General features: G+C 41.0%; 1 protein-coding gene across 7 annotated transcripts in view; it reads right to left on the reverse strand.

Annotated features, from left to right (window-relative positions):
* Positions 1-12,366, reverse strand: part of sorcs2 (sortilin-related VPS10 domain containing receptor 2) — a 336,249-nt gene that overhangs the window by 239,565 nt on the left and 84,318 nt on the right. For all 7 annotated transcript variants that reach the window (XM_038731474.1, XM_038731472.1, XM_038731473.1 and 4 more), the window contains exon 2: positions 8,221-8,288. In XM_038731474.1, the coding sequence (XP_038587402.1) occupies positions 8,221-8,288 (68 nt within the window). The remainder of the gene's footprint in view (positions 1-8,220; positions 8,289-12,366) is intronic.

The following is a 12,366-nucleotide window of genomic DNA, read 5'->3' on the forward strand; positions in this document are numbered from 1 at the left end:
CTGATTTGTGGTCTGATAAATTCATCAAATTCAATGCCCCATCTTGCTATTTTCCAAGATATATCAAGAAAGACAAAGCTGTCATATACCATTGAGCACACTGGCAAGAGGATGAGAAGGTGCAGCTGACAAAACATTTATTTAAACAGAAATTGTGGTGCCTTGAACACCCTGTTGTGTATGCAAGCTCACTGAACTTCATTGCCTTTTTACTATGGCAGTGTTTATATACAGGTTGCTGCTGATTGGGTAACACCTCTGACACACCCACCAAACGAGAGAAAATGTACAACGGTTTACAAGCCCCCCTGCAGGATTCCTGGAAGCTGACCAATCAGAAGAAAATAGGCATTTAGGGAAGGTGGACCTTAAAGAGACAGCAGCTAAAACGACAGAGGATGAGCTGAGGTGATTTTTAAAAACTGCGATTCATAGCTTCCTTTGTGGTGTCCCAGAGTAAGAAATGAGCATAACAGGTCCTCTTTAATTTCATCTTAGTAGTATTCAGTTTTAGTCACTTGTCTTGTGAAAAGCAAAAAGAAAAAATTATCAACAAGCAAAAAGAAAAATATAAATACTAGAAAGAAACGACCAAAACAAAAAGTAAATTACAATGTTATCTGACCCTAAAAAGAGAATTCACAATGGTAAATTACCTGAGCACAATAAAATGTCCAAAAGTAAGAAAAGTGTTGACACCATACTAGCTTGTCAAAAAGCAAAACATTTCTCAATGTTAGGTATTTTTTGTTTAGTTTGTTTAAATAAAAAAAAAGAAGTCATTTTATTATTAATTATTGGTTATACATGACATTTTAATATTTATATGTGAACTTTCACTTTGACAACATTGTGAACCTAAACATTCATGTCAATAAAGCTAATCAGTTCATCACATCAAGCTTCCTGCTTAAATACTCCTGGTCTGCTGTCTTTTATTTATTTATTTTTTTTAGCTCAATTGCTTTGAACTACTTAATGGTAATGCAGTGTTTACCCAAAAGTTAAACTCCTTGTGCTTTTTTTTTTGGTAACTAATGCTTCTGTTTTTGTTAATGTTTTCCCCCTGTTCTTCCTTATTCTGGTCCCAGCGTCTCAAGTGTCCCCAGCAACTTCTTGCTGCTTCTAAAAAACTAAACCTAACACCTAGGCATTCTATGGTGGATGGTGACTCATGATTTGGACTCGTTATTACAAAGGAAGGTGTATAAGTAAGAAGACTTTCTTTAATAAAGTGAGCAGTGTCAATACCATAACCATAAAAGCTGGCATATAGATAGCAGGCTCTTCTCTTCCTCATGTTATTGGTGATTGTAGAAGATAGTGAAGGGAAAATAGAGATATGATTCTACTCTACCCAAACACGATGAATAATCCATCACTGTAGCAGATCATTGATTTCTTCATTCTACCTGTGTTTTTCATTCTTTCCTCTACAGATTTACCCAGAAAGGTTTTTTAAGCTATCTTCACTTAAGGTTGAGGTTTCTATATGTAACTGAAATGCCCCAAAGAGTTCTAAACAGATTCTTTCTGAAATGGTTGGTTCTACCTAGCACGATGGTATGACCCCGGAGAACTGCTTTCTGGTTCTATATCAAAGCACTTCTGTTTTGAGAGTAGACTCAGTGCCTGCCATCTTAGGTAGCAAGCAGATTTCTCTTGGGTGTTCTTTCTTTCTCTGTCTCTCTCTCCAGGCTGTGAAATATGCATGGAGGAGGGTGGAGGTGGGGGGCATAGGGATGAAGGGAAGACGATGCTCTTGCCTCGATTAAGTATTTACAGCAACCCCGGACCATCTGGACCAAGGGAGAAGCACTGAGAGAATGAAGAGAGAGAAAGACAGAAAACTGACAGGATCAACCTGAGAGGGAAGTGGATGAGTGGGAGAGGATGAGGTAAAGCGGAAAAGCAGTGTCTTGATCAAGCTCAAAAGCGTATGTTTCTACTTTGTGGCTCTCTCTCCTGGTTTAGTTTGGGGAAATGTGATCTGGACCCCAGGGAGGGCTAATCATCAGCACATTTGTAATGGTGGAATAACTGTGTGTGTGTGTGTGTGTGTGTTAGTGTGTATGCATACCCATGTCTGAAACAAACTGATTAAGGAGGCATCAAAGTGGGAAAGGAGCTGTAGATGTGGTGCTACCCTGCAGCCAATAAGCCACAGCTTCAAAACAAATTGAAATAAAAATACATGATTGACTGCAGCGTTAAGTTACTATTCCTATTTTCACTCAGGCTTTCACTTTCTCTGTACCAGGGGCAGACTGGACAATTGGGCCAAATCCCAGTGGCCTACCATTGATAATTTTGAACAGATCAGCTAACAATCTTGGACCAGCACACACTTTCTAGAACCTCAGCTCCACTCCAACAGCTGTCAGGAAGCTTTTAACTCATCTTATCAAATGAAACAGTCCTTTCACTCATGGTTTCAGTGGTTAAAACCACCAAAACAATAACTGTTACCTACAAAAAACATATTCTACGCAGACACATTTTAAGAATACATCAATCATGAAGTAACATTTGTATTTCAAACAAATGGCAAACTTATTAGCAAATTTTAATAAAACTCACTTCCCCGCTATGCATCATGGGAAGTCTGAGGGGCGGACTTAGGCTACGTAGCCTATCACCCCGACTCACACAAGCAGCGTGTGACCCGTGGTTTAGTTCCGTCCTCTGACCGGCTTCAACTTCCGCTGGAAGTGGAGTGTGCAGCCTGCACAATGTTAATGACTTGTTATTTGTCCTTTTGTGATTCTACTTCCTTCTTCACTGTGGCCCGCATTAGTTTGTCATCCCACAAGGAGCATTTCAGAATAAGAGTGTGATTTTGCTGACATGTTTAGATTTTGTTGATTTGGTGATTAGTGCTTGCTTTATGTACTTCTAATATGATTAATTAGGGTATCTAGTTAAAAAAAAAATTTTGGTCTGTTTTAACTGTATTTATTGTCGACATACGATCAAGAGTCTATACAGGGTATTTTATTTTGTAAATTGGCCGAATTCTCGCTGTGAGGCAGAGGGGTCATGTTAACTTGGTATAAAATGACTTGGTAGCAGGTGAGCACCGTGATGAAGCTCCACCCTCGTCTTGAAAACTCAGTGTTCACATACGCTACTTTAATGATCACTCCCAAAAGTCAGTAGATCATGGGAAAGGCTATACCTGGTTTGGTACTTGGGCTTGTCCCATAGACCAGGGATTTTCAAAGTGTGAGGCGGGCCTCGCTAGGGGGGGCTCCAAACAGTTTCAGGGGAGGCTCAGTGAATGGAAACAATATTACATTACTTATTGCATTAGTTCCAAAGGAGATCACATAGAATAGCCTACATGTGTGTGTTCAGAGATAAAGTAGTCAAATGTTGAGGGTCTATGGGATAAGATAATATAATCATGATCTCATCGACATCCAGGAATTGAGCGAAATTTACCAAGTAAATTAAAGATGGGGAGGGGGTCGCCATTTACCAAGCTTTGTCTGAGGAGAGGCCCGCAGTCTCTCTGCCATAGACTCTATATAAAAAGGTTAGTCCACAAAATGTAGCGGTTTGGTGTTTGTGTGAACAAGGTGGCCTGGGGTCGAGTCAAATTCCCGGTCTGAAGTCTTGTGCCCCTGCTCTGGACTAGTTATCCTCGGTATACTGTACTTCTGTTCATTTGCATATCCTATGTATGTTGTCATGTTCACTATTCACGTGTAAGATGACATTGTTGACTGTCTTCTTTAGTCTTCTTCGTTTGATTGGCCATGCCATAAACCAGGCCGCCAGTAACAACGAGTTTTGGTGGAGTGGGTACCACTGGTGTTGCAGGACATGCCATACAATGTACCAAATCCCCATACACAGTCAGTTCAAAAGGATTGGCTTTAAAAAAATAATAAAAAAATGGATCTCAAAGAGATACCATTCATGTGTGTCCCTCACCAAACTCCCCTTTTATTGTGAGTTTGGAATGAAGCATTTACATTTTGAATATCAATGACATTTGCTCTGTGGTTACAGTTGATAAGGCAATTTAGCATATATGCTAGACATGGCAACGGTTGTGTTTTTGGAAGTATGGTGTGGTTGATCTACTGCATATAGAAGTGCTGGCCTGTCAGACAATCTTCATCCATAATGGAACAGTGAAACCCCCCAGTGTGATGGCTACCAGCCCCCCCTCGCCTCTTCAAAGACATGTGAAGACGGCATGAATTATAAATATCCTTCGCCTCTTACACCAGTTTATGATGATTATTGTGGGAGTAAATTGAACACATATGGGTACTTGTGGTTAAACAACTTTTTCAAGGTACAAAAATTGTATATAAATACCAAAACCTCCATTTTGAAGGCTGATTACTAATATTTTTTGTGCTTAGGGGTAGGGTTAGGGTTAAAGCTTCCAATTGCCACAAACAATATCCAATATACCTGAATTAGAGCCCAGATAATTGCAATTCCATTATATATCTAACTAAAATAAAGGGACAATCCAATACATTACCATGTACCATGCATGTGTGAGAATTTCCAGGTTTTGAAAGTCTTTAAATCTAGATTGAGCCCACTAGAAATCAGGATATTATCTGGTAATCTGATCAAAAAAATTTCATTACAATCATTTCCATCCATCAAATTCCAAACGGACAGCAATAAATGGCTGATATTGGAAACTCAACAGTATGTATCGTTTGAAACTGAGAAACACTTTTCATTAAGGATTCAAAGCCAAAGAAAGTGAAGTGTATGTCTTCTCTTTTCAGCTTGAGGATCAAAAAGGTTTACTGAGTATTTCATGGCTCAACATGGAGCAACAGAGTTCTGTCAGCCTGCAGTCATCACAGTGAGTGGTAATGCAGTGGCAAATCCTTATGTGTAATCCACAAGCACCTTTCCATTTGTTAACTCTGATGCAGTATCCAGATTTGATCTGTTTTTAAGGCTGGACCAGTTGATAATATCAGATTAGACAAATAAGTGTCCGCAAGCATGATGGAGAGTTGGAACTCATTGTGGGTCTCATGTTTAGCATTCCACTTTCTCCATGTCTGCCATTGCCAGAAACTAAAAGCTTTACTGAAAAATAGCGCCTTCCACCTGTGTTGTGCTTTTGAGCAATTCCTTAACAATGTAAAAAAAAGATTTAAGGAAGCAGGTTATCAGTCCTCACAGAGATGCTCCAATTTTTCATGTTAATATGTCAACTTTACAACCCCAGTAACGGTCTCAGTATGATTCAAACAAAGTGCTGTTCGGATTGACAACCTGAAAATCATGCTTACTTGTACGTAGTGATTGGCCAGGTGTGCAAAGGTGTGAAAGCAGGTCTTGAACTTCTCTCTCAAGCTCTATTTTTTCAATCTTCACAAAACTTATTGTAACTTTTCGTGCGCAACACCAAGATCGCTTTCGACAACGCATTGTCCAAAAGTGTGGGTCAATTGGGCGACGACTACAAAGACACGCAAAAGCTAGAGAGTTCTTGGAGAGAGAGCATGGAGGCAATGGGATGCAGCCACAAGAAGGCTATGACTTCAGGATTTTTTGCCCAGGAACTCCTATAAATGCACTGATAATTTATTTTCCAAAGTGGAGGTTGGTAGTAGCACACACACTTGAACAGATGCATAGCGGGGCATCAGAATTTTAAGTGTCCAGATCTGGACCTCTGAATGCAGTATTCACCTCACCTAAGAATTACCTGCACTGTCAACAGCATCAGTTATTGATCAGAGCGAACACTGAAGCTTCTATTACCTAGAGAGAAACAAGAAATAAAGAAACTAAAAGAAAGAATACCTGTTTCAAACATGCAGTTCATCTCCCTACAGGTACATTTTCTCATATTTTTACTTGGGTACTTCAAAGACCAGCAACTGCCTGGTAAAGCCTCAGGGGGACCCTGAGTTGCCACTCCCTTTTTCCCTCTCTCCCTTCACATAGAGACCCATTCTCATTACACATGTGAGGGGGGGTGTTTGGAGCTATTTTTTATCTATTATCAACCATGTTATAGTCCAAGAACTTGGGCCGATCGTTGCGAGTAACAGGCAACAATGTGGGAAAAACATAGCAATGGCACAACGTGTGGTTATAGTTATGATTAGAAGGCACAAGCTGCTTAATTTGACACTTGATAGTGCATGAAGCAGTCTGGAGTTTTTTCTGAAATAAGTGCTTTATATAATATAGTTCCTACTGACTGACCTCTTTTGTTTCAGGTTTTTCAACAAGCCTTTGTACCTTCCCAAGACCTATACAAGCTTTTTCCAAAAACACCTCACATGACTAGTATGGTTTCTGCATCTATACATTGTATGGTTGTAATCTGAAGAGGTTTAGGTAGCTCTTGGTTATGGTTTGAAAGAAACCAACCTGGTTCAAACAGCTAAAATCAGCTCTGACCTTCTTATTCCCTTTTTGTGACGCTATGACAATGCCATGCTATTTCGTCTCATGTCAGGAAATGTATATCTTTTGAGAAAATAATTTGAAGTCCATTAGCTTTTTCTGGATCTCTAGACCGTCACTCAACAAATGAAGTTTGTTCATTTGTCATCGAATGACCAACTTACTGGTTGTTTTTGGCGTCAGATGTGAATGTCATCCTTGATCATTCTGGGGCCATCGTGACACACTAAAACTCCATCCTAGTGAGTCTTAAAGGTGGTTTAGCACAGTGAAGCACGTTTTACCAGCTCACACATCTGAATGATTTCTCTGGTCCTTTCTCAGGGCAGAAGTGAATGACACTTACTGGCTGATACCCTGTTGTTTGGGTTGAATCCACCTAGGCCACTGACAGTTATAGTTGCTCAGCTGTGAAGACACAGATTGTGTGCTTTGCCTATTGACACAAGACAAGCCTCTATAGACCACCGCTGGTCTGAAAGGGCCTCAGTTCATTAACTCAGCTGCCCTGAAAAACTTTTCTCTGTGCTGTTAACTTTTCCCCTGTGTGAAACCTGGCATCTTGATCTACGCCACCTGACAGAGCAAGACAGCAAACCCATTCATCTTCCCCCCATCTTCCTTGTTTGATCATATAGCCCCGGGACTTCCAAGCCTATACGTCAATGGATTGTGGCTGTCCACACACTAGCGCAAGCTGACAGCTACAAGGAACTGAGGTGCACCCCCTCACATAATTCCTACCTCTACGGTCAGAGAGCCATGTAGGTCTTCTTGCAAACATGCTAATTTCATGGTAATTTCTACTTTTTGGACAATGATGCCAACAGGCAACCAGCCAGCTTTTTCAGTCTCTGCCAATTTAGGTTCAATTCAGATTAAATTCAACCACTTGCTGTGTTTTTTCTTTCTCAAGTGAGCTGTCCAGCGGTGAATCGGCAGCATTATTCATACGCTGCAACAATTAAAACATCAACAGAGGAAGGAGAAAAATATGTACATTATTCATATCTGCCCTCCAGGGAGACAGGCAGTCAGAGCTAATGAGAGGCTGAAGCTTTGAAGTCATGAAGCCCTCAATGAGGTGAATGGCATGAATTAAGTACAACCATCAGACACATTTTGCTCTGTGCGAATGCCTTCTAGATGGCTAATCTTAGCCAGTGTTATGAGCCCTGTTTTGTCTATTTTCAAAATTTTATTAGGACATTTGAAATTAATTAAGTTTCCTCCCCATCCTTATCTACGAGAAGGTCATGCTCAGCTACATACCAGCACCCCAGGAGCTGGTAGGGAGTGGATGCAGAATAAAGAGGAAATTAATATTCCATGAGAATACATACGAGCACAAGATACGCTTGTTGTGAAGTGGAGCGGAATGGATGCATTGCTCTTTCCGTTGCTCAAAAGCGAGAGAAGTGTGAAGTGTTTTTGGCAAGAGGCAGCTTTGCTAAATAGTATAAGCTCTGCCAGCCAGACTTGACCCCTTTCCCTGGCACTGCCGGTCCCGCCATCCTGCCCTGTGCCATGCTGATATACTATCTGCCCAAACAGATGCCCGCTCTGGCCTTGCAGTGCCACTCTCCGGTCCCCCACTTTACTCGTTGCTGCCTGCTGATGTTTTGTCCGCCCCGGCGCTGTGTATCACTCTTGTCTCCTTGAAGAAGCACATACAGCGGAGAGATAACTGAGACCTGCACTGACCTTGCTGTTAAAGCGAAGCTGCTTGCTGAGGAAAGATCTGCATGAGTCCAGACATGACATAAAGACATCCAGCAAGAGCAAACACGGTGTAAACGTTTGGCCTACCTCCACAGCGAGCTCTCCAGCACCTTGGTGGAGTCAGCGTGGTAGTACTTGGTCAGGATCAGGATGACCTGCAAGACAAGGTAGAGGAGAGAGATACATTTAGACATAAGCCACTAATGAAGAAAAGGACTGGTTAACGCAGTAGGGGGTGCGTAGAGCCGTTGCAGGGAGGGGGCATGGGTGACAAGGAAAAACACTTAAATGAATATGGTATGACAATAAACAGTATGACAGAGTGCTCTGATGTTAGCTAGGCTATCTTGCTAACCTGTTAACTTAAGTTAAGAGCACCGCGGCTTGGCCTAGTTTTCCCCATATTGTTAAAGATTGATGAACATTAAATCAGTTTACCTGAGGGGTTTGGCTTCTTAAGAGGGGGTGAGAGAAAAAGTGGGAGAACCACTGGGTTAGTAAAATCAGGGCTGTAGCCAGGATTTTTAAATTACTGAGGTCATGTCCATGCAGCAACACAGAAATTAACTTTGATGAGACATGAAAAAGTCAGATATATCTCTTAATTTTGAACTCAGCTCAGTTATATTTATTGTTGTAAATCTTTCATTCATTGTATTTCCCAAAGTTTCCCTACAATATTCTGATGTATGATTTTCTCCATATAGGAACTTCTATGTACATCCTTGAAGGTTAAGTAAAATGTGAGTGTCTGACTACCGAATTCTACATTCAACATTTTACTGACAAAGCCACAGAGAATTATGACCCAACTCTGCAGTTCCCCTCAGCTCTATACAGCTAGCTTTTTTTTAAATGTTGGTGTGTCTACTTCATGTCTAAATAAGGAGCTGTAAGTGGTGGCGGGGACGAACAAAAATGCCATTCCAGGAGTAAAAGTTTGGAGGATATAACAATATAATCTATTGTGCTTAAACACAAATCCAGCTACTGCCCATGCAGCCAATGGGAAGGCGTGACATTGCAGGGTCCCTGGAATTATGCCGCGTTCGAGACCAGTCCTAACTGGGATTTTTGGTGCATGACGCCGAAAGTGAACGAAAACCATGGCTGACCGTGGCAAAGTGTACACACAGTTGCACCATCAGCAGTGTTTTAGTTGTTAATTAAAAGGATGGCAGTTTAACTGTAAAAACTGATATAAATAACCTATACGTTACTCGTTAATGTATTATTTTAATTTAAATACATACAAATATACTTTTTGGTACAGATTTTTTCAAGTAGGAAATCCGACTTCAAGTGGAGTTCCAGGATAGTTTTTGTAGTTGGAGATCGGAAATTTCTGAGTTCCAAGTTGCCTGGAACGCAGCACTAGTCCCCAAAGTAGTGTTTTTGTGTCAGCTTTTGTGCCAGCTACAGGTATGCTAGAAGCTGCAGTGATGCTTACGTCCTGCGTCACTTATGCATTAAAATCCAAAAGGAAGCAGTAAACTCACTATTGACGGGCCCTGTGATTTGCAAATGTTACACCGTGAACAACAAATCCGTGTTGTCCTACACACACACACACACACACACACACACACACACACAAAAGCAAAGTCAGCGGTCAGCAGAGCAGAGAGGCAGCATTGGAGAAGTGAACCAAGTGAAGATGACTACATATTACTGAGTTGACGACAACTACGCTCGTTACTGTGAGTAAGTGCAATAAAACCGTCGCAAGTTAAAAGTCAACACTTAATTAATATTTCGGTTAAACAAGCATAAACATGTAAATATGTACAAAGAATATCCAGTATACAGTATAGAGTATATAGTGACCTTGCTGTTGTAAACATTATGTTGCTTATTTGGTCATTTTTTAAATATTCAATGCTAATCCTGTTTGGAAGTTATTCCAGTTAATGTAACATTAATCTTGATTATGTGACGATTAATGTGTTAATTGTTGGAGAGAAGAGGAGAGGAGACAGCAAGAGAGCAGCAGAGCAGAGAATAGTATGAGAACATGTTTTTGGAAGCTGAATAATCAGCATCAAGAAAATAATAAGCAGATCTTTGTAATTTTGAGTAACTTTAGCAGCAGATTTTAATCTCTCATGATTCATAATTTATCATTTTGGTTCTCATGAACCATGTTGCGATTTGAATATGAAATCTTTATTTTATAGCATGAGTATGTTTTGGGTTAGTGGACAGATACAACATTATAAAATATTTCACAAAAAATCTAATAAAAATAACATTCAGGGATGCATCATTCATATGAGTAAGACATCTTGGTCAAGGACAATGGACAAACCCCATGCGTGTAACCTGGATCAGACTCCTGTCTTTCATATTTCTGAGATCTCCTGTTCTTGACAGCCAGGTCTGCTGGGATTTACGTTGCCATGGCAAGAGCCAGTGGGTCAGGCAGCACAGTGGCGGCCTAGTGGTGTGATTGACAGGCGAACTTGCAGTTCTAGGTAGTGGAGAGAGAAAAATGCCCAGGTCTGCCTTCAGGCAGAGGGGAGTTGATTGGCCGAGGGGTCCAACCCAGAGGCAGCTGCCAACAGCAGGCTGTGTTGAAGGTGGCTGCTCCCAAGGAGTCAAGCTGCAAGCTCTGTGCAATATGGAAACTCCTGATACATCTTAATGTGAAAAGCAAGACAGCCTGCGTCACCATATTCTCTGTGGTGATAGTACACGATTATGGCTCTTATTTTTAGGCTGCATGTTCCCTTAATTTTATGGTGCACAAGGATTTTACAGTCTGGAAAATGAGCTAATAAGTTAAGGGGGTAAATATCTGGTCGATTTCTTTGTCAGATAGGATGAAAGCTGTGCTGTCTTACTCAGCTGACTTAATAAGATACCTGGCTGCAGGTCCATTTTCTCCATATATGTTTTCCCTCTTCTCAGAACATTTTACCTTATAAAACCTACCCTCTGGGATAAAATAGAGCCTTCATATTGCCCTCTTGTGTCAGGGCATGCCCACACAGCCTGTAGCGGCCAGATGCAGTTACTGTTCAAAAAGGAACCCTATGCAATTTTTATAGGATCTTCCACTGAGGCGGGGCTGGTCTTTAACCGTGGCTTAAAAGAGTTTTTTTCCTCACAAAGCTAAGAGTTGGTTAAAGTGGAGTACCACAGCTGTTGCATACATACGGAATGAGCTTTGAGAGCTCTAGACCAATGTCCGCAACACAGACTGCCATGAAAGCCACTCAGTGTCTAGGTGTCTCAAACCCAAACTAAGAAGTTCCAACCCTGGTGGAGCTTGGCTTCCAAAGATATTTATAGGGTCCAGAAAACCGGAACAGAGGACATTTCCCTGTGCAGCAACCTACTTGTCAGGGATGACAACAAACTCGGTAAGAGCTTTAAAGGATGCAGAGATAGCGTACAACCTGCTTTTTATCTGCTTCTAGCCGAGGAATTAGACGGCATCCATATCTGAATTTGCAAACGAGCTGCCGCGTGAGGCTCTCTGAGTGATGCAGCATGTAGCAAGTGTTCCCATGATTGGTCGCTGGCCTACTGTGACTCAACTGGTGTCTCTGGCAACAGGCTGTCCGCCTCTGCACAGCTGTCCTTATACTAATGAGATACTGGTGAAAAGCTTGACACTCTTACAATGCATGCAGAAAGGCAAAGTAACAGCACTGGTACCTTGACATAAGGATCAGATCTACCTTCGTACTTGTGACTCACCAAGCCAATCTTGGTTTTTCTTTTCCTTCAGCTGTAAGTCTCCAGTTTAAAATTCAAGCCATAGTTTTTAAACTATGTCACCATGAACTCGTGAAGTTTTTTTGATTAGGAAAAAATGTCTATTTACACATCCAACAGATACAGAGCAACATTAGCATTATTTTAGGCATCTTCCTTTTCTGATTATACCAATTTTTATTTTTAATCTTTAATATTTTTGGAGGTGCTTGGGATGCACATTTTGAATTTTTGGCCATTTACCGGCTCTGTACTTTACTGAACTCCTTGAGAACCAGGTTGACTTTGAATTTGGACAGTGAAATCTAAAGACCTTAGTAATGTTAAGCTTTGCAAAGCTTTTGAGTTTCCTTTAAATGGAGTGTCTGTGGCGTGGCATCGAATTTTCATGTTTCGGAATTAGTAACTGTGCTACCTCTGCTCCACATCCTCAGATGTATTTAAAATTTTACATGTTTGATAAGAGGACATTGTGCCACCTAAGTAGGATCTGAGCCACACCATGTCCTC

Source organism: Micropterus salmoides, unplaced genomic scaffold (assembly GCF_014851395.1).
Source record: "Micropterus salmoides isolate LMB-PRFRI ecotype aquatic unplaced genomic scaffold, ASM1485139v1 Ms_hic_scaffold_2, whole genome shotgun sequence".
Lineage (NCBI taxonomy): Eukaryota > Metazoa > Chordata > Actinopteri > Centrarchiformes > Centrarchidae > Micropterus > Micropterus salmoides.